This window comes from Terrapene carolina, unplaced genomic scaffold (genome assembly GCF_002925995.2).
Source record: "Terrapene carolina triunguis isolate 2854851 unplaced genomic scaffold, T_m_triunguis-2.0 Scaffold68, whole genome shotgun sequence".
Lineage (NCBI taxonomy): Eukaryota > Metazoa > Chordata > Testudines > Emydidae > Terrapene > Terrapene triunguis.
The window spans coordinates 16812713-16835426 of NW_020664419.1; the positions used below are offsets into that span (position 1 = coordinate 16812713).

The window sequence follows — 22714 nt, forward strand, 5'->3', positions numbered from 1 at the left end:
GCAATACTGAGCTACAATGGTCATTGTGGAAAAGAACGGTTGGTGGTAATTTGGAAAGAGAGATGTAAACTCAAATCTCTTCTGTTCAATCCACTGTATTTCAGCCAAACAGATCTGCAATAGATATCAGTATTCATTATTTTTTACCTCCTTTGTTATACACTGTGGGCCAGGTCATCAGCTGGTGTAAGCAGGCATAGCTCAACTGGCTTCTACAGGAATCTGCTGATTTGCACCACCGGAGGATTTTGCACCTTATTTATTTTTTCATTCACGTTGTTCTCTTCCTCTCTCTGTGTTCCTTTCTTCACAGTCTCTCTCTCTCTCTCTGTTTGTTTTCCACTCTGTCTGCTCTCTGTTCAATTTCCAAGCCTAGGGGATGTTTGCTCTTTCTCCTCTTGCTGTTCACTCTTTCCAATCCCTCATAAGTAACAGAAGTGATCCCAGTAACATTAGAGTTCAAGTCAAACTTTGAAACCTGTGTTGTTTGAGAAGTTTTGGCATGAAAGAAATTGCATTCTCTCAATATTTATTATTTGTATTATGGTTGCCCAGAGGCCTCGGTCAGGACAGAGACCCCTAGTGTGCTGAGCACTGTACAAACACAGAGGAACACATGATCCCCGTGCTGATGTGAGTGTGAAAAACAATAGGAGAGAAGGGGAAGGGAGAATGAGGTTAATAGTAATAAGATCATGTTGTTAAATAGGTTAACTTTAGGCCTAATCCAATAGGAGTCTTTATATTGACTTCAGTAGGCTTTGGATCAGGCTCTATGTACGTGATTACTTTGTTCCAAATCATTTAAGAGTTTGATTTATATTTTGGAATTCAAATTAACCCCAAACTCAAAGCAAAGCTTATGGGTCAGCCTTGTAAGGTTCGCTGAAACCTGTGCAAACTAAAGTTGGTGGGTTTTCCCCAGCCCTGTACCTGCTCTCTAAATAAGAATACTGCTTCATCTTTGGAACTTAACTCAGTATTTCCAGAAAGTGCTATTGAGATAGCTGCTATGTTGGTCAACATACCAGGCATTGAACCAGGGACCTGGAGGTACACATAATGCACACTGACCAGTGGGTTATATAATGCCAATGCCAATGATTATCTGTGGCTAGGATACTATTAACTGTGGGGCAGGAAAGCAATCATAGCAGCTTTCTTTATTAGTTTATGTGGCTGTAGTATCCAAAGAAAGGGTGAATGTCACTAGTCGGTAATGGAAGTTATCCCCAGGTCTCGATTAGGGATTAAAGTCTATCATTCCAAGAGTTTTGTCTGCATTCGAAAGACAAATAGCAAATAATATACAGTATTTGACCTTGGTACAGTAGGTGATAATACCCATGTCGTACAGAGAGAGGTAAGGAGAGAAGAGATCTGTCATGTGAAGCTATGAGCCAGATCCTGAGAGGTGCTGATGTCAGAGGAAGTTGCAAGTGCTCAGCAACTCTCAGAATTTTGTCCACTGGAAATTGTGGAACAAGACAGAGGAAAAAAAGTATAAAACAGTGTTTCACTGTGTAGCGTAAAGGCCACATGTTTAACAAACTATAGCAGGAGACCAAAGAGGCCGTTGAAGGGAAAAGTAATGTGTAAATGAGAATCTGCTTTAAAAAAAGAAAAAAATAAGTGGGGGGCTAGGAACTCAAATTATCTTATCATGCAAAGAGTAACTTCCAGATGACAGAAGCTTAATATATTGTAGCTCCTACGGTCTCAGCTGGGAAAAGACTCCTTTTTGGTTCACATTCTACAGAGCTCAACCAATAGACCACCTATTTGAACTAAGGCTGCACCCACCTAGAGCTCAGCCAGATCTCTCCTCTCCTTGGCTCTCTCTCTTTCTCTCTGTTACAACATGGGTATTGACACGTACTGTAGTAAGGTCAAGTGTTGTGTATTACCTACAGAGAGACCAATGAAAGGCATACATCTGCCATGTAGCTAGGTATATTTTAGTGTTTAGCAGACGCAATGGCTTGTCTCCTAATTTAGTAGAACTAACACATTCTTTGTCAAATTCATCTTTGGAGTGACTCTAGGGAAGTCAGTAGAGTTACTCCGGGAAGGAAATTGTCCGTCTACTTGTTTGATTTTTATAGGCTCTTGTTGTGAATATAAATGACTTACATTCATTCTGTGTCCTCTTGTATCTTGCTTGCAGAACAATAATGAACTGAAAAACACATCGGACTGTATGTAATTTTGCATACCTCTTGTGTCCATTACTATTTTGCCAGTATCCTTTCCATCTTTCCTTTTGACCCAGGAATTTAATTCCATTAACGGAAGTTAACAAATAAGATTTGCAACAAAACTCAACTGTAGTTATTCTGAGATGAATATGTAGAAGTGCAGTTGTTTGACAACCACTGTTCTTATAGTCTAGAGAGCTAAACATTTTGGAAAAGGGACTAGGAAAGCCATCTGGGGACCATTATTTTTGTTTCACTTACCAAGGAAAAGATTGAACAATAACAGTAAAACTGGTGTTATTGTGTATTGTTGGGGAACAGCCTACAGGCCAAGGTCACTCCTTGCATAAAAATTTTTTAATGAGCAATTTTCCACTGTCATGCTTTACATTGCATAAAATATCTTGAAAATATTATAGCAGGACTAGTAAGCACAGTAGAGTGGTGTGGGGATTCCTTATGAAAGGGAATGTATCTGGAGACAAGGATCTGGCTTGTCATGTTAATATAATATTGCGACAACAGGCAATAAATTGAGATGCATATGGGAAATACTGTCCGCTTGCCCTGTTTTATCAAGGATTTGCAGCAGTTTTCAGATGTGGAGTTCCTTATAAGGACACAAGTATGTGAATTTGTGTGCTCATATCAGTGCTTAGTTATGTAAATGCCCATGCTGGTCTCCTACTGTAAGTTCTAATTTCAGCATCCCATTTCTGGGTTTGTGCATTGAAGACCAGTTTACAGTTTTAAACGTGTGGCATGGATTGCTACATAGTTGAAATACACTTACTTTTGTATGGGTCAGACCCATATTGCACGTGTGAGGATAGGAAGGGTCTGTACCAATGTGCGTTTGAGTATTTTACATCCTGTAAGTGAGGTTTAGAGGACACAGGACAGGCAGTTGAGAGTGTATTCCAAAATTCATGACAATCAGCAACTCCTCCCCACCAGGATATTGTATATCCTGATAGTGAGGGAACAAAGAACATTGCTGGAGAAGAGTCATAACACAATGCTGTGAAGGGAGGTAAGAAGGAGAGGGAGTAGAGACAGACTATGTGTACAAGCCACATGTATTCATGACTACTTGACTGGCTTTATAGAGGTAAAGGCTGGTGCCTTATCCACACATGCTCTTCATCTCAGCTCCATGGAAGGACATTCCACAGTACTCAGGAAGTTTCGGGATCATGTAGGTCCTGGCAGCCAGTAAATCTGTTTCAGGTCCTCACAGTTTTGCTAATGCTGGCACCCTGTCCAGACCACTGGGGTACTATCAAAAGCTTTAGTTTCAAGAAAGTTTCTTCTGAAAGAACTGGTTTATCATGTCATTGCATAATGAGGACGATAACCATAGAACAAATCCTCATGAAATATTCATGGCTAACATTTGCTGAGCATGTACAGTTGATAGCTATACATTTTTTTATATCTTGGCTGCTTTAGGTTTCTTGATTTAATGTTAAAAAACAACAGTGTGGTTTAGGTGTGTGGTCAGTATTATTATACATGAGTACAATTCTTTATTTTGAAGCCAAAGTATGCCTATCTGCTGCCTTACACTGGGGAAAAAGAATGATTTAAATTATTTACACCAACCAACTTGCATTCTAACTCCAGCTATGGAATGTAGTCACTGACCTTAAAAACAAAATCACAAGTCTCCCGCTTTTGCTTTCTTCTGTCAACATCATAGATTGCCTGATGGGAAGCTCAGATCACCTCGCTACAGGCAGAAATGAGCCCGCGCGTGTACACACACACACACACACACACACACACACACACGGCAGCTCTAACATTTTACTGACCTGCTCAATTCAACATTATTATTGAAACATTTCATGACAAAAGGGGGATACAAACTCTTTGATCTTGCTCCTCTGTGACAATATAGAGCAAAATAGGTTTGTTATAGTCAGTCTGAGTTCTAGTCCTTCCTGACAAGAGGAACCCATAGCAATAGGCGCTGGAATAATTTGTATAGTGGGGATGCTGAGAGCCATTGAACCAAACTGTAAACCCTGTATGTGATGGAAACCACTGCAAGCCAGGAGGTGCTGCAGCCTCCCCTGCACCCTAGTTCCAGCACCTATGCCCATAGCCCTTTTTTCATCCAAGGCTATGTCTACACTACGAGATAGAAGTGTGATTCCCTCGCTCATGTACACATATTTGTGCTAGCTGTCTTCGAACTAGCATGAGTATAAATTACACTCTAGCCTCAGTAGCACAGGTAGAGGCAGCAGAAGCACAGCTGAGTGCTGCTGCATACAACCCACCTGAAACCGGTAGGTGCCTGCTCGGCAGGGCTCAGCGTTGCAAAAGCAGCTGTTCTGCTGTTCATTCTCACACTAGCTCTGTGAGAGCCAGCACAAGTTATGTGTACATGAGCAGAGGAATCACTTCCCTATCTCGTAGTGTAGATGTAGCCCAAGGCTCATGGTTTTCTAAAGAGCCAACAAAGTCCTGGCTGAGCAGCATAAAATTAGCTGCTAAGATCATCTTTCTTATCTGTCACTCTTACCATCTCAAACCTTTCTTTGAGTCCATCTTCTGACACTGCCTTTTCCAATGCATCAAATGCAATACATTTGTCCCTACTTTGGAGGCCCTAGAACACTGGAGTTCTGGTCTATGACGCAGGCCCCTGGGTGCTGTGGTAACACTACTAATAATAATTAATAATAATTAATATAATATAAATCTCTCCCATTTTATCTGTTCCTGTATCATATTGTCACCTCATACACTGCCTTCCATGCCATCCCTTTCACACAGAACATCCTCCCTGAAGATCCTCCCTGAACCATAAAGCCACTACCTTGCCCTCCTTCAAGTCCCACCTCAATCCTCATTTCAAATGTAATGCTAGCAAATTGATTTTGGAGACAGAGACTACATGCTACTATGTGTTTTTATGGTGCCACTGTGGGGAGAGCAATTTTCGTGCATTTCCCATGGACATCCTTGATTGCCATGTGGATCAAAAAAGTGGCTTCTTTTGCTACATAAGGCCCCAGTTATTGATGGTGGACACCAACCCACACTGGCTAGGGCTTGCATCTCACCCACATTAAAACTGATTCCTGCACTGAAATTTGTACCATGCAGGTTGCTTACATGTTATTAGTTTCTGTTATATGTTGCCATGAATTGCACATAACATTTGGCATTGTATCTATTTCTCCTTTCCTTTGTTTCTCTTGTGTTTTTAGATTGTAAACTCTTTGTGGCCGGGGCTGCCTCTTCCTCTGGGTTTGTATGGCGCCCAGTACAGCGGGGACCAAATTCTGACTATTACTTATGGGTGCTATAAAATAATAATACATAAATGAATGAATAAATAAATATCTGACCATGACTTAAACAAAAAACTGGGTGAGAAAAGTCTAATCCCTTTTTACATCTATTGCCTGCTTGAATGAATCCAACTAGAAAGACTTATTACAGATATTTTAAAATCAAACACAAAGTTATTGGGCTCATTACAGGAGTAACTGGATGAAGTTCTATGGTCTGTGTTCTACACGGGGGTCAGACTTAGATGATCTAATGGTCCCTCCAGGTCTTTAAATCTATGAATTTATGAAAATCATTTCCACCCTTCTCTCCATTATGCTTTTTCCTCTAATATTTTTTCCTAGTTGGTAAGAATTCATCTGTCATCTCTCTATGTTCCAGATCAGGGGACTGTACAGAAAGTTGTTGTCCTACCCACTAACTCTTCTGCAAGTGGAGAGCTCATTTTAGAAGAACTGGAGGTTTTTCAGGTTTGTCTTGCTCCCCCTTTCATTCCTCCAACATGTATGTTCACACAAACACTTTGGTCTAAAGCAAGGGTGACTAGCACTTGATAAAAGATCAAATAAATTAGTAGAATGTCAGCTTGATGCCCTCCAACTGAAGGAAGTAGGAATAAGGTGGTGTCTAGTGTACTATGGAGTGTAAATGGGCTTAAATCTTTTTTTCTGCATTCAAATGCCTTGTTTTTCTTATGTTGTCATCCTGGCTCAAAGGATTTTGATAATCACATTTTTTAAGAGGTCATGTTATACTGGCTGCCAGCAGGAGACTTCTATCATTGGCATCACATATTGAGGCAGCCGCCATTTGCAGCTGGAATCTCAGTTTTTCTTTTCTTTCTTTTTTTTTTTTACTTCTTTGATTATACGATAAGCTTTCTGATTATGAGCCACAGATTTGAAGCAAACTGGTGTTGTTTTTACTTTGCTCAAGTTCTTTAAAGCCAGATGTCACTGGAGTCAAAAAGCCTTAGGCCTAAATCACCCTAAGCTGAAAAGAGGCATAAACAATTAATGGCAAAAACAATATAAGAGTCTCTGTCAATCATTCTAGCCGCCTGTTAGAACAATAAGGAACTGTTCATCCAACTGGTGAAAGCTCTTTGAAATTTGCGAATGGACTGCCATTTACCAGGTAGACTTAGGGCAAGTGATGCGAATCAAGGCTGAGCTTCTCTGTACCCAGAACAGCTCAGCCTGTTGTGCAGAGGGACTGGGCAGCCCGCTTGCTATGGTGCAGCTAACTTGCTGTGTGGGCAGGTGTGGAAGGGGCAAGCTCCATCTCCTCCCAGCCCTCTTTGGGCACACCAAGGAAGCATACCCCCTTCTCCCCTAGAATCATAGAATATCAGGGTTGGAAGGGACCTCAGGAGGTCATCTAGGCCAACCCCCTGCTCAAAGCAGGACCAATCCCCTGTGGACAGAGGCCCTCCCTTGTGCAAGCCATACAAGGGACTGCCATCTCTGCACAACCTCCTCCTCTGCACACCTTCATACATGCCTGTTCCAACCCATGTTCCCCAGTTGCTTTGTACCCCAGGATGAGTTCCTTGTGAATTTAAATGGTCTTGTTATGCCTTGTGTGGAAAACTGAGCCTCCTTTTTTCAAAAAGTGCACATGAATAATATTTTATGGGACTTCTTTCATCAGAAATATTGTTCATTCCATTTAGAGCAGAGGAAGCTAGGCAGGGAAAGCAAGGGCTCATGGGAAGTCTGTACCAAAGCCTGGGAGAGAACCCAGGGTCATGACTTTCAGTCCCCTGCTTGGTCTTCTCCTCATTACAGTCTGAGCCCTCAAGATCATACTAGCATAAGCTCAGGGCTCAAAACATATGATAGTTGTGCTGGGGCTTTACTAATGACTCTCAAAAACAGAAGGGACAAGGGTAGCAGAGGCTTAGCGTAAGTAAAGGCCTATCCTAAGCAAAGCATGCAGTAGTGCTGTCCAGTATTTTCTTTTTGAAAAGTAGCTCTGAGAGGGAAAGTGGAATCTGAGGCCCAAAGTGGCATTTGACAGATCGCAGTGAGAAAGACGGCTGGAGCAAAGCCATTTAATCTCGTTTCCATGCAAGACCCAAGAGACAGAGCCCCAGGACAGCACTGCAGACACAAATCGGGGACATTGTGATCGACTTCAGTGTTTGTGAAAATGAGACACTGATAGAACTGTTCAAAGCAAGGAGGGAATAGGCACTGTATGCTTCCCACACACTGACCTCTGCAAATTTACTACCCATTAGACGTGAACTGGCAGCAACACCTTATTAATCTGGCCATTTATCCCTTGCAGCTATGTCAGTATGACTCATTTCCCACTTACTAAACTTTTACTGCTCCAGTCCTGAGCCCCAACATCTGCCAATGCGCTTATCTTCACCTCAGGTATTTATATGCCCCCCACTACTGTAGCATCTGAACACCCTATAATCTTTACTGTATCTGTCCTCACAGTATCTCTGTGAGGTAGGGAAGTACTATTATCTCCCATTTTACAGATGGGAAACTGAGGCCCAGAAAAACTAAGCGACTTGCCCAAGGTCAAACAGGAAGCTTCTGATGGAACATGGAATTGAACTCAGATTTCCCAGCTCCCAAGTATTCAGTCCTGAAGTGTTACAACCCCACAGCTCCAATTCTGAGCAACTTCCAATTTCTGCAAATCCCCTTGCAATTCCAGCCCTGGGCCTCCTCGCAGCTCTGCTGGTGTGGCACACTCTAATCCTGACCTACCACAATGGCATCCATCTCTTGTGATTACTATAGTAAATCCTTGATCCCCAAAATAATGATTGCCATTACTGTTGCCATCACCGACACCATTAATTTTGATGAGAATAATGGATTGTTTCATTGGTTTAATACAGTGGATGTAATAACTCCAAAGGGAGTTCTTTAACATTCAGTTTGACACAGATAATAAATGATACTGAAAACTACATACAGTAGTGCGCAGTGTCCACTGAGTGCACTGAGCAAAAACAAAAATTCAGTAACACAACACATCATTTGTAATGTTGGCATTTCTTGTTGATAATCTAAAAACATGTGTTGGACAGTAACCAAAGTGTACGCATTGTAGATACAGTGTGGAAGAAATATGAATTCTTCTTGTCCGGATCATGTGCTAATTACGTATGAGCTGTTACATGATTCCTGCATGCTGTCACCTTCCAAGAACAAAGGCTGTGCCTTCCAAAGAGAGAGAGAGTGATGGTTTGCAAACACATACTGCCTATCTGTAGTAGTGAGTCAGCTCTTAAGAGCAGTTCAGACAGAAGTGTGAGAACTTGTTAATGTGTCTGAGTCAAGTCCAGAGGTTCATGTAGCCAATATATTTACTGACTCAAACTTTGTGTTTATGTCATGTTTGTTGAGTTGTGGCAAAAGATGATTAGGTGTGAATGACATCCCCTCAAGAGTCTGGAAAAGAATGGTTTATCTAGAAATGACTGTGTTACAAAAGTTTAATGTCATGACATAATAAATAAAAGATGGCATATATATGTGATTTGTCTTTCAGAATAATGCTCCCATAACAACAATGAAGATTTCATCTAAAAAGGTAAAGAAAAGTGGAACACTCATTCAGTGGTTATTATCTGAGGACAACATTAACTTAAGGTCCTAAAAAGGCTAACTAGGATGCACCATACTACATACAGCCACACAGATCTTCAGTGTAGCACCTTTGACTCCCAATTTGCACTGGCTAATGATCTGTCCCAGCACCATTAGGACAAAATCCACTCATGCATTGTTCAATATTGGTTATTTTCAATTGATAAAAAGTGTCAACAGTCCAATTAGGGAACAAAAAAATTACCATATAACCAATCACATCACAATCCATAGACTGAAGTTATTTGTCTAAATTATTCATTCAGCGCTTGGGGAGTGTAGGAATGGTAGTATGGGGCCTATAATGAGGTTATGTCTGTCAAGCTAATTCATAATGGCTATTTTGACATGAATCATTAATATGGTGATGGTGATCATAATAGTTGTGTGACTGCACAACCAAAATAAAAGGTAGCTAAAATTCTGTAGTCAAACAATGTAAATTTACTGAATTGTGCCCAAGACTTTTCAGAATTATTAATTAATTAATTACTATTTATGAAATTAAACTCAATGAGATTTGCCAGTGTTATGAGAGAGAGGGACTCAGGTCACCACAGTTCAGGTATGCTCATATCCAGGGTTTATTTCCACTTTAAGAAATGCTATTTAACTGACTTTTGGTTAGAACCAGTCATTTTGCTCCAGATTCTGATGGTTTCACTCACCTTGAATGATCCTTACTCCATGAGTAGTCTCATTGACTCCAGTGGCCCCATTGGCCTGGAGTAAGGTTCTATTTAAGGTAAGATTCTCAGAATCTGGTCCATAGTGACCTCTAAGTTTTGTGTTTATGGAATCTATGCCCTGGAGAAATCCAACTAGAATCTTTGCACAATATTTCTTAAGGAGACTGTATGCAGAGAAGTTACTGAGGTCAAAGGCTTGATTCAATAATCCTCACTAAGGACCAAGTCCTCAAATCTGAACTGTATTAACGCAGACCTGCTGCAGCAGGACAAAATAAATGAGACTCAATGTCCAAAAAACCATTAGCATTCTCCATAGCATTTTAAGTATTTTCTAACAGGAGATGGTAATGTTATAGGCATATTAACCTAGGAGATTTCTATTTATTTTGGCTTTGAACCCTTTAGTGGCTCACCTCTTGGTTTTTAGTTAATTCCAAAACGAATTGAAGGCTTTATGCATATGTTAACTAAGCTCCTGGGTGAAGCTGCTCCTCTAGGCTCCACATCTGAAATAAATGTTTCATAGACTCATAGACTTTAAGGTCAGAAGGGACCATTATGATCATCTAGTCTGACCTCCTGCACAACGCAGGCCACAGAATCTCACCCACCCACTCCTGTGACAAACCCCTAACCTATGCCTGAGTTATTGAAGTCCTCAAATCGTGGTTTCCATTGCCTTCAACAGCAACAGTTATATGTGAGCTCGGATGAAGGGATCACGCAGGTATCTTTGCATCGCTGCCATATCTATGGAACAGCCTGTGCTGACTGCTGCCTAGCTAGAGATCCTTACTGCGCTTGGGATGGCAATTCCTGCTCCAGGTTCTACCCAACAGGGAAGAGGTGAGGAGTCTGATGAGATTTGCAAGAAAAATACAAGTCAGGGGTTTACTTCCATATGTAGTCATGGGTCATGTAATGTGATAGCAGAAGGGGATTGTTTTTTGTTGTTGTTGTTGTTGCTGGCTTCTTTAAAAATAATACTGAAATACCTGTTGTTTTTGGCATTGCACGCTGACCAAAACTATCTGCTAAAGAGATCACTTTTTATATTAAAAGCAATATATTGTGAAAGATAGATTTCATTCTAATTTTAATGCAACAAGGGCCTAATCCTCCTCTGGTATACAATATGTGCACCAATTTTAATGGAGTTACACTGAGGTAATGCTGATGTGGGAATAGAATCAGAATCCAATTATGCCTTTGCCTTTGTTTAAAACTGCTGTGGATGTAACTATCATGGTAATCCCTTTCATGCAGCATAATATCTGAGAGTGTGTCTGGTGCATTAAATCTTCATATTCTGTGTTTCTCCTCACTGAAAAGGACTATTTATAGGGAAACAAGTTGGTCTGGAATTTTTCAGAGAGACATTTTTCATCAGAAAACACTGATTTGTTGACACCAAAACTATTTATAGAGCTGGGTCTGTTTCGACAAATCTCTTGACTTGAAAAATGTTGGAATAATAAAGTTTGGAAATTGTCAAAATATTCCATTTCAATATTTTTGAAACAAACCAAAACCAAAATAATTTATTCTGGTTAAAAATGTACACTTATTAGACAAAAAAAAGGTTAAAAAAATAAAAAAGTTGAAATCAAAACAAAACATTTACAAATTACTGAAACAAAAGGTTTCGATTGACATGAACCGATTTTTACAAATTTTTCAATTTGCAAACATTTTTGAGCTTTTGACTTTTCAACCCCATTCAGGATGGTAAATATTTTCTAACTCTCAAAAATATTCACAGGACAAGAAGACTCCCACCGTGCTCTGGGAAACAGACCAATATAGGCAAATTTCATTTCCATATCATACCCACTAGATTTGGGATTTTCAACATGAAGTTCATTAAAGCAGACATAGAAAGCAATTTTTCTTTAATTTGCAACAGAAGGTCTCTAGCGCTCACTGAGTTAATGGCACAAACCATACTTTTTATGCAAAATAGCAATCTCGCTCCACTTCTCTGGTGAAATATTTAATAGCAGAAGGCTGTAGTGAGGTCTCATATTACTGGGGCTTCAGTGCTTGTACAAATGACTACAGAATATCTAATGAATATTGTGTGAAATATTATCAAACTAAACTTTTCATTACAAGTGGGTTCTAGCCTGGCCTGGCCTGTGCAGGAGCAAAAGGGGAATGAGACCCACTTCCCCTGTGTAACCTCCCTGCATCACAGTTGTAGATGCAAGGAAGAGCCCGGGGACTGTGTGCATGGTACTTCTCCCTTTGCAGGTATCTGGGGAGCTGACAGAGGGGGATGGGAAATGTGTGGAGCCTAGGCTCCATCTCCCAGTGGACCAGCCAGTTGATCAGGTGCCAGTAGTCGATTACTAAAATCTGGGAGCAAAAAAGGGAACAGAGACAATTTCTTTGCTGGACTTCTCCTGGGTTAGGGCAGCTACTGGCCACGCCTTGCACGGGATTAACTCATAAAGCACAAGTTAGTCCTGAATGAACAAAGTATATTTTATGGTGCAGGTACCTTGCTTTTTTTTTTGTAGTAGTAGTAGTAGTATTTGTTTACAATTTGCAAAGTTCAGCATTTGACCTCTGGTCTTCACGACAGATTCTTTGGGATACCAAGCAAAGCCCTGGATGGGAGGATGGGGAATGGTCAGGGTGCTGGCTCCAGCTCTCTGATTCTTAGCCCACCTGAAGCCAACACAACTTAAACTGTTGAGAGGTATAACAGAGTGGAAACTCAAGCCCAACATATATAATTTCCAGTTGACCTCTTGCCATTTCCATCATGTATATCCATGTTATTTCCATTGGGTTTTATACTGCTGCTAACATTTTGTTTGTAATGTGCTTCTTATAGCAGACCAAAATAAACACCAAACACAGTATGGAAAACAATCTGTTTTTCATATGCTAAGGAAATGAGTTGTTTCTTTATCTAAAGAAACAGCTTGTGCTGGAGAAAACATCAGTGATTCGAGCCAAATCCCCAAGTCTAGACCGTAGTATCTTTCTACGGTCAATCTTTCTCTCGCCACCTCTCTGCCTGCTGTGTGTCATCCCACACAGCATAACCTCAAAACACCTGAGTTTTTCCTTATGTCCTGAAAACACCCACAAACACATCCTCTGCAAATAAACATTTCTACTTCTTATTTCTGGATAAATAGTAAACTGTCAGGATAAGGTCTCTTGATTAGGTTAGTGGGGTGTGGGAGCAGCTTCTGAAAGACCACGGCAAATTATGGTTTACCTAGATATTTTCCTACTCTGGTGTTCACTATTTTCTCTCTCATTTCATCTCTCATCTCATTTTCTCTCATATCGTTCAGGCCATGTTATAGTGCTGCAGCATTTTTAATATTGAGTATTACATGTAAAGGAGGACAACAAATCCTCAGCCACATAACACTTGCCTAGTTTCAGGTTTTGCTGCAAATTCTGAAGTCAGGCAGAGAGACAGAGAGACATCCACCAAATTTTGTGTTGGGCTGAGAGGCATGAATTCATGTGGAGAAAAATAGTTATAATAGGATAAAGCATGACCACCTGATGATCCCAGAGCACTTCACAAACATTAATGACTTAAAATTCTCCATATCCCCTTAAGGCAGAGCAATATTACTCATCCTATATGACAGATGGGGAAACCAAGTCACAGAGAGATTCTGGCACACATTTCCATACCAATTGCCTAGAGCAGGAGGTAAATCCATAGTTAGGCACCAAAATAAATAGTGTGATTTTCTGAGATGCAGAGCAATCTCAACTTCACCAGTGAGAACTAATGACAGGCGTGGGTGTTCAGTACCTCTGGTAATCAGATTACTTAGGCAAGTTGGAAACATTGGCCTAAGTAACCTATCTAAAGTCAAATAGTGAGTAATTGATGAGGAGCAGTCATTGGTCCTACAAGACTGCCCTGGCCTCCAAAAGGAACTGACAACATTTGTATGAACCCCTGTATGTGAAACCTCTGAGCTTTATGTTGCTCCACTGTACAACAGAGACTGTTGGAAGGACATACTGCTTGATAGTTAAGAATGGATGAACCAGTTTGGATACAATACAAACCAGTTGAAACCTTTCTCAGAAACCTGAATACAACTCATCTTCTTTGAGGTTCAGAAGAGTCTGTTCTTTTCATGAATAGGGTCAATCTTAGCACCCAGCTCTGCTCCCCTTGACTTCAGTGGGAAAACTTCCATTGATTTAAATAGGACCAAGGTCTGGGCCTTATATGCATGCCAATTGCAAAACATGGAATTGTTGACAGTAAGTCATGACCACTGATACTAATATATAATTTGGTGAATAGTTTTACAGTGTGGCTATTTTAGAGTCATAGTTTGTGCTTCCCAAATATTACAGGCGGAGTCGTAGACAAGATGTGAGACATGGAAATCCTATGACTCAGTGCCGAGGATTTAACTTGAAAGGTACTGTAACTGAAAGATGATCATACTGTTAAAGATCACTTGAACTTTCCTTCATGTGACTCATCCTTCAGGTCAACCATGTGGTTTACTGGTAAAGCAGCAAAAAAGCACAGTCATGTTCCAAACCTGAGAGGTTTTTTTTCCTTAACATCCTTTCCTTGCATTTTACATGAAGTGTTGCCTTTGTATGATAACATGGCATGAGATATTATAAAGTGAGAGTCCAGTAGCACTGACTTGAGTCAGCTATAGGGAAATCATGGACTGCTCTAGTTCCCCACACACTTCTGCCCATGTCCTGTAAACCCACCTGTTCCAATCTTGTGCCTGATGATTATGCTGAACTGTAAAGTCGTTTGGGTCTAGATTGTGCTTTTGGGCATAGCCCTGAGCAAGGGGTGGTGTGTAAGCTGCGCCCCCTCGTCCCCCCCACACCCCGGAATAGCCTCAGGGCGCACTGTGACTTGGACACCACTCTGAGTCACAATTCTTCCCCTTTCCCTCTTTGCACTGAGGGACGAGTACATTATTTCATCCCTTTTCATGAAGCATTTTACACCCCAATGTGCACCAGACCATCTACACTGCCCAATGAGTTGAGGAAGTGGAGCTAAGGCTCCTTCCACTTCCAATTCCAAGCAAGGCCAAACAAGGGTGATACCTGTAATTTAGGCCCAGATCCTCAAAAGACGACTAACTCCCATTGACTTCAAAGGGAGTTAGGTGCCTAAATACCTTTGAGGACCGGTGCCTTACTCCATCTTACTTCCCTGCATGGCTGAGTAAGGGCTGTGACAGTCTAGTGCTTTGTAATCCACACAAATTGAGATTAGGGGATCAAGAACATTTTCACCTGCAATTTTAATCCTGTTTTGAACTCTTGTCCATTTCACTCTGTGCCATCAGTTGTAAAGTTGATGTCTTTTGCTGGGATATGTCAATTTGTCAAAAACAAAACTTTTCATAGAAACATATCTAGTTTCAATGCAACCTTCATCAGGAAGGTTTCTCAGGAAAAGAGAGTGAGAGATCCCAAAATAGCCAATTAACCTGGGAGTAAAGATAACCAGTGTGAAGTCCTTACTCTGAATTAGACAGAGCAGAGGCTTGTCTGGGGGAGGGATAGCTCAGTGGTTTGAGCATTCGCCTGCTAAACCCAGGGTTGTGAGTTCAATCCTTGAGGGGGCCACTTAGGGATCTGGGGCAAAATCAGTACTTGGTCCTGCTAGTGAAGGCAGGGGGCTGGACTCAATGACCTTTCAAGGTCCCTTCCAGTTCTAGGAGATAGGATATCTCCATTTAAAAAAAACATGGGTCTCCTACAGCTTGAATGAGTGCTCTAACCACTGAGCTATTGACTAATCTTAATTAGGGTGTTTCACTCTCTCTTTTCAAGGAAGTTTTGGTGAGAGTGGGGAAGAGAAGAGCTAAGGTATAATAGGTGGCCCTTCTCCCACTTTTTCCAGTGTAATAAAAGGTAATAAAGAAACCATAATTTAGACTCAACATATAATTTATATTTTAAGCCATTTTATGGCAAACTAATACACTGAGAAGAAAAAAACATCGGACAACCACCAAAAAGACAAAAGAGCTGATGTGAGTAAAATGTATTAGCAAATGTATAATACAATTTTGAAACTGAGGCATAAAGCATGCCATGTTTCATGCCTCAACATGCTTTAACATGTGAGGCATTAACATTTTTCAACACAGTGCTACATTTAAATATAGCATTGAGCACCAATAGGTTTGTATGGCCACTCTACATATAGATATTCTATATATTCTGTAAAGGCTTATAGCATTACCAAATTATTGTTAGCTCTTGGGGCTGTTATGAAAAAGCATTTGTTTTCTTTCTCTCTCTCTTTCAAAGCGCACATAACAAGTAAAAATAATATGCAATAGATAAAAGTTTAGCGAAAGGATGGAAGCATGTAGATACTACAGTGCTATAGAAAACTGTAAAATCTGTAGAAAATGTAGACAGATCGACTCTCATTCTGTATGATGTATTCCTATATGACTCAATCCTAAAGTACATCTATAAAACTCACTTTGACCCCAGTCCTGCAGTAAGCTCCATGCAGGCACAAAGGCCTACTAATTGCCAAATTAGGACCTTTGAATGCCAAGTACTTCAGGATTGCTTCCATAGCATTTACAATATTATTACTGTTGTTTTTACAGAATCCAAAGTGTGCTAGACACTTTACAGAACAACTAGAAAGCAAAGGTTCCTTGCCCAACTAGCTTAGAATCCAATTTTAGAAGTGACTCTATGACTGAGGGTAAGAAATAGGAGAAGGGGGATAGAATGAGGAAAGACAGGGTGAGAGCCGTATGATGATGCAATTATTTGACTTAGGCATCTATGTCTAGGTGGTTCAATTGACAGTATTTATTTTTAACCATTACTGTTTTCTCAAAAATAGAACTCACATCTTATGTAATGTTAGAAAAATTAAGCCTGGGCCAATATTATTATTTGAGCAAACTAATAAAAAAACTAAACACTTGATGTTGGTAACAGACAATCGCTCATCTATAAAGAGTGTGAAGTAGCACAATAAATCTAGGTGATGATATAAACTCAACATATGCCCAAGTATTGCTAGAGTGTTAGAAATCAATTGAAAGCCTTTCCAAGGAGAAGACTGGCATCATCTCCTGTTTCCTGGTCTCAGTCTGATCAATGCTTTTCATTGGACTTTAGGTTTAGAGCTAAGTCCTGTCCTACCTCTATAAGTAGCTGCACCAAGTGGGTGGGGGTGGAGTGACGCTACATGATGGCTAAAGGGTGACTGAAGAGCATCTTGATGCTGCTTTGAAAAAGAAGCTGTTTCTGGCCATGTTTAGCCCCCACCTCACCTCAAAATGCACATTCAGGGAACAGCTACAGGCCTAACCACATCCTTGGAGTAGCAGGCTGTATCTTTTTGATGCTGGGGCATTGACAGGCATGCTAAATAGCTCATCCTTCTTTAAACTCATAGACTTTAAGGTCAGAAGGGACCATCATGATCATCTAGTCTGACCTCCTGCACATTACAGGCTGCAGAACCTCACCCATCCACTCCTGTAATAGACCCCTAGCCTCTGGCTGAGTTACTGAAGTCCTCCAATCATGGTTTAAAGACTTCAAGTCACAGAGAATCCACTGTTTACACTAGTTTAAACCTGTAAGTGACTGTGCCCCATGCTACAGAGGTGGGTGAAACCCCCCAAAGTTTCAGCCAATCTGACCCATGGGAAAATTCCTTCCTGACTCCAAATATGGTGATCAATTACACCCTGAGCATGTGGGCAAGACCTGCCAGGCAGATACCTGGGAAAGAATTCTCTGTAGTAACTCAGGGCCCTCCCCATCTAGTGTCCCGTCTCCAGATGTTGGGGATTTTTGCTACTGGCAGTCGCTGATGGGCCACAGAGAGCGCTAGGATGATGCCCTGGCCTGCTGCTGCTGCCTGAGAGCACCGGGTAGAAGAAGTTCCCTCTGCCCTTTTATTATTCCTAGGCTGCACCAGGCAGGATTTGACCCAGGATTTGCTAAGTGACCCACAAGCAGGTGCCCTAATTTCTCAGAACAGTCTGTGCCCAGAGCTGAAATATTTGCAGTTTGATTTGGCCTGAAGTTTCTCCAAACTTAATTCCTTTTCTTTTATAGATTTTTGCCCCAAATTACAGATTCCTGGATGTCTTCAGTCTAGCGAGTCTGAGCCGGGGTGTGACTCTGCTAGGTTAAGGAGCCTTGGTTGCCAGTTTTGCTGACGTGTAAATGTTTGCTTTCCAAGTCAGAATCAGGCATCAGTAGTACAATAGTCTTATCTGCCCCCTCTTGCTTCCTAGCGTACAGAAATGCGGCAGAAGTCATTCAGTACGGAGTGAAAAACAACACCACCTTTCTTGAGTGCACCCCTAAATCTCCCCAGGCGTCCATTAAATGGCTCTTACAGAAAGACAATGACCGAAGGAAAGAGGTGAGTAATGCAGCTCAGCACCACAGATCAATCGGGGGTGGGGGGGCAGGGGAGTGCATTCAATCAGGGGCTTCAGACAGTCTAGTTATGATGAAGCAGGTTAGGAAAGTTGCATATTTTAGTGTTTTGGCATGAGGAGGGACAGCTCGCATTATAAATTATAGCTGAGATTTTCAAAGGAACTTAAGAGAGTTAGACACTTCACTCCAGCTGACTTTTAATGGGAATTGGGCACCTAATTCCCTTAGAAAATTCCAGCCTACACCTATATTCAAAACGCTAAGTTGAAAATCTTTCCTCTACAACAAGTTGATTGTAATGGGAATATTTGCTCAGTCAGCACATGCTGTTGATCTGAGGAAACAGGCATAAAAGAAACAAGATGTGTAAAATCAAGGAGCTAGGTCTGGTTACAGCAGCACCTTTGTGCAATGGAGAAGATAAAAGAGAGAGCGAGGGGAAATGGGGCAGGTTTCCTTAGCAAGAAATTAGCCTGAGCTAAAAACACTTTAGGCTACAAGCATTTTCCCCACTGTGGTGTAATCACATTTTCCATTACTGCACGCTCCAAGGCTCTCAAGTTTCAGCACTCGCACATACAGTATAATGCTTTCCTTGAGTGATACAAAAAGGAAACATCATTTCCATTTCCAATCTGAGGCAGATATTCTTTGGAGGAAAAAAAAGGAACTTCTGTTGTAAGAGTAAGACGGTAACATGGTGCAGGTGACAGAATATAAATAATGGAAAGTGTTACACTCACTCATGTCAAGCCACCCTGTGAAATGAGAGAGAGGACTAATAAGGCGTTTATTGAGTAAAACATGCTGTTTCTCAGGTATACTCAGAAAAGGCTCAAACCTTGTGCTAGCAACGTAGATGACAATTCTTTATTTCTTACTCAAGAAAAACATACACTGTAGCTGAGTGCCCTTTTGTCTTTCTGTTTTGTAATTGTGTCGGAATAACACATGCTGGAATTAGTAATGGATGAACCATGAAAGGATCAGAGGGTTGTTTCTTTTCAGCTAAGCTGAATCTTTCTGAATTCTAAAACCCCTTTGCTTGAGGAACTGGGCTGGAAATTTCACGAGAATAGACTTACTCAAAATAGATTTCTGCAAAGCCTCATGCCATGTGAGTTGCCGCAACATAGAAATATTTAATAAGAACACCATCATCGACTGTCATAGGCATGAAACAAAAACTAAATAGTGTGCTGTATAAATTTCTTCCAAACTCTGCAAAACTGAATACAGATCGACATCCATCCTCCAGACACTTTTACACCATTGTATAGAATCTACACCAGATATATAATTCTTTATAGAATTGCCCTCTGGTGCCAATACCCAATTAAAGCATTTACCCAAAAGCCACCCAGTGTCCAGTGAGACATCAACCACCAGTCTTACGGACTCAATCTTCCTTTCAGCAGATGTTAGCAGAACACTCTGATGTTAGCAGGCAGGCTCCCCAGGTCTGTAATGCTGGCAGAGAAAAGTCTCTCTACCCCCAGGGGTCTACCCTCTTTAGAGGTGGTTGAAAATCCTGCCTTGTGTGGCTCCTCCCAACAGCCTAGGTTGGTCTCTGTGGCTTGATCTTCTCAAATGTTAATAGTAACTGTTGAAACTCATAATAAAGATAAAATTAAAAAAAAACTCTCCACAGAACAAGCTTCCCATATGTGAAAAAGAGTCACCAGAAGATATTACATGCGTCTTGTATAATTAATTGGCCCATCATACTGTATAAGAAGTTTATTTTGCCTTTCATCCTTGTAGGTCAAACTTAATGAAAGGATCATATCGACTGAGCAAGGACTCTTGATTCGCTCTGTCCAGGATACTGACAGAGGACTCTACCATTGCATTGCGACAGAGAACAGCTTCAAGCAAACCATAGCAAAGATCAACTTCAAAGTGTTAGATTCAGATATGGTGGCCTTCATGACTGACAAGTGGTCCCCCTGGACCTGGGCCAGCTCTGTACGAGCACTGCAGTTCCACCCAAAGGACTTCATTGGAGCTTTCAGCCATTCAGAAATGCAGATGATTAACCAATACTGCAAAGACAGCAGACAGCAAGGACAGCGCGGAGAAGAATCCCAGAAGATGAGAGGGGACTATGGCAAGTTAAAGGCCCTGATTAACAGCAGGAAAAGTAGGAACAGAAGGAATCAATTACCAGGATCTTAATTTTTTCATTTGGAGCCTCAGATGTGTTTGTTCTCCCTGAAGAGGGCTCTTGTTTGTCTGTTGAGAGCATATTAAAATAAAAATTAGTAAAGCATGCCTGAGAAACATTCTTCTCCCAGTAAAATGCAGTGTAACTTAATTACAGAAAATATAAAACCAGCATTTTCTTTGTGAGATGCTCACTGGCACTGTATAGGTCCCTATTGTAGCAGCAAAACTGAATATGTACCTTAACCCATTTGATATCCTGATATTTACTTGCAGTTGAAGAGAAAGAAAGAAAGAAAATCAGTGCATTAATTTGCAGTTTTGGAATTGAGCAGAACAGAAGGGGAGAGAGATAATTTGGGTTAAGATGGCTGTTCAAATGAGGGTGATGTCCAGGGGTTTCTTGCACTGCATTTAAGTCTATGAGTTTCTAATTGTTTACGGTTCAATGTTGGGTTTACAATTTTCATTCACTGTACAAGTCATGTGAATGCATGAAGCTAAGAAGCTGGCAAAAGTAAAGTACAGTAGAAGTGGATAGTACAGAAAAAAAAACCCTCAAGGTCAAATTAAGGTAAAAGTAGGACAAAAAGAGAAAAATGGTTTTATACTTCAGGAAACACTAATTATTGTTCATAATATGAGCTGTAATACATTCTGAGACTTAATTTACAAATATCTCTGCTCATATTGACATCAAATAGCATATTGGCCCTATAACACTTCATAGCTTTCTAAGCAACATGAGGACTCTGATTATAGGTATCAAGTATCGGGGGTACCCGTGTTAGTCTGTATCTACAAAAACAACAAGGAGTCTGGTGGCACCTTAAAGACTAACAGATTTATTTGGGCATAAGCTTTCGTGGGTAAAAACCTCACTTCTTCAGATGCAGTAACTTTCACTCTATGCATCTGAAGAAGTGAGGTTTAAATAAATCTGTTAGTCTTAAGGTGCCACCAGACTCCTTGTTGTTTCTGATTATAGGTAACATTTTCAAAAGTATATTAGTCACTTAGGTGCTTTTGAAAATGTTACCTTAATGTGAGCAGAATGTGGATGTCTGGTACAACATTTCCTCAAATACTAAAACCACAGATTTCTTTTATAATGTCCCAAATGATAAAGGTTAGAGCTGGTTGAAAGATGTGGAGAAAATGTTTGAAAGTTTCAAAAGCAGTATCTTTTCAAAGTTTTCCAAGAGAGCTGACTAAAAAATGTTCAGAAAACTGCTTTCCAAAATTATTTGATTTCAAAAATGTCCAGTTTTCAATTTTTTTCCTTTCTTTCATCCTTTTCTCCTTTTTTATTAACCCATGTGCTATTTGTTGCTGAAAAGGGGGAAACAAGGGAATGGTTTAGAATGGGGCAAAAAAGAAAATTGAAAAAACTGTTTTTTGTCGTCCCCCCCCCCCAAAAAAGGAACATTTCAAACAAGATTTTTGGTGACGTTTTCATTTTCAAAAGCCATTTTTCAGCAAAAAACATTTTTGTTAAAAAAAAATCTTCACCAGCTCATGATTTGTAACATGCCAAATAGAACTGGTTGAAAACTTGGTGAATGTCTTTCTGTCCATCCATCCAGCTTGATACAAAAATGTCACCATTTTCCAACCATCTGTAATGCAAAATATCAGGGGCAAATCCTGCTAGCCTTACATATGTGAGAAGTTTCCTGGGGTCCACTAAGACTACTCACATAAGACAGTTATTAGCAACAGCTAGCACCACAGAATATCACAGGTAATGCAATGACATTTTGCGACTGTCTGCAGCAAAATAAGCTAATTAAAGATATTTTATATTCAAACAAAATAACATAATTTTATGATGAACTGAGGAAAAATAACTTCTAAACCCAGAGGCGGTTTTCAAAAAAAAATGCCAGCAGTTCTAATAAAATGATGCCTTCAAACAAAGTATCTATATCCAGAGGTTCTCAACCTGTGGGTCAGGACCCCAAAGTGGGTTGCAACCCTGTTTTAAATGGGTCACCAGGGCTAGAGATAGACTTGCTGCGGCCCGGGGCCAAAGCCGAAGCCCGAGCCACACCGCCCGGGGCCAAAGCCGAAGCCTGAAGGCTTCCGCCCTGGGTGGCAGGGCTCAGGTTATAGGCCCCCCGCCTGGGGCTGAAGCCCTTGGGCTTCAGCTTTGCCCCCCACAACCTGGGGCAGTGGGGCTCAGGCAGGCTCAGGCTTCAGTCTCTCCTCCTGGGATCATGTAGTAATTTTTGTTGTCAGAAGGACGTCGCAGTGCAATGAAGTTTGAGAACCCCTTATTCTATCCATTATTATTTTAACT

The 22714-nt window shown here is 40.8% G+C and overlaps 1 protein-coding gene across 1 annotated transcript in view; it reads left to right on the forward strand.

Annotated features, from left to right (window-relative positions):
* SEMA3C (semaphorin 3C) overlaps positions 1–21264 on the forward strand; it is a 70507-nt gene extending 49243 nt beyond the window's left edge. Inside the window, exons 11-16 of the mRNA XM_029910844.1 lie at positions 5889–5977; positions 9033–9074; positions 10511–10668; positions 14176–14243; positions 18096–18226; positions 20011–21264. Coding sequence (XP_029766704.1) covers positions 5889–5977; positions 9033–9074; positions 10511–10668; positions 14176–14243; positions 18096–18226; positions 20011–20424 — 902 coding nt within the window. The 3' untranslated portion in view covers positions 20425–21264. The remainder of the gene's footprint in view (positions 1–5888; positions 5978–9032; positions 9075–10510; positions 10669–14175; positions 14244–18095; positions 18227–20010) is intronic.
* Positions 21265–22714: the final 1450 nt, after the last annotated feature.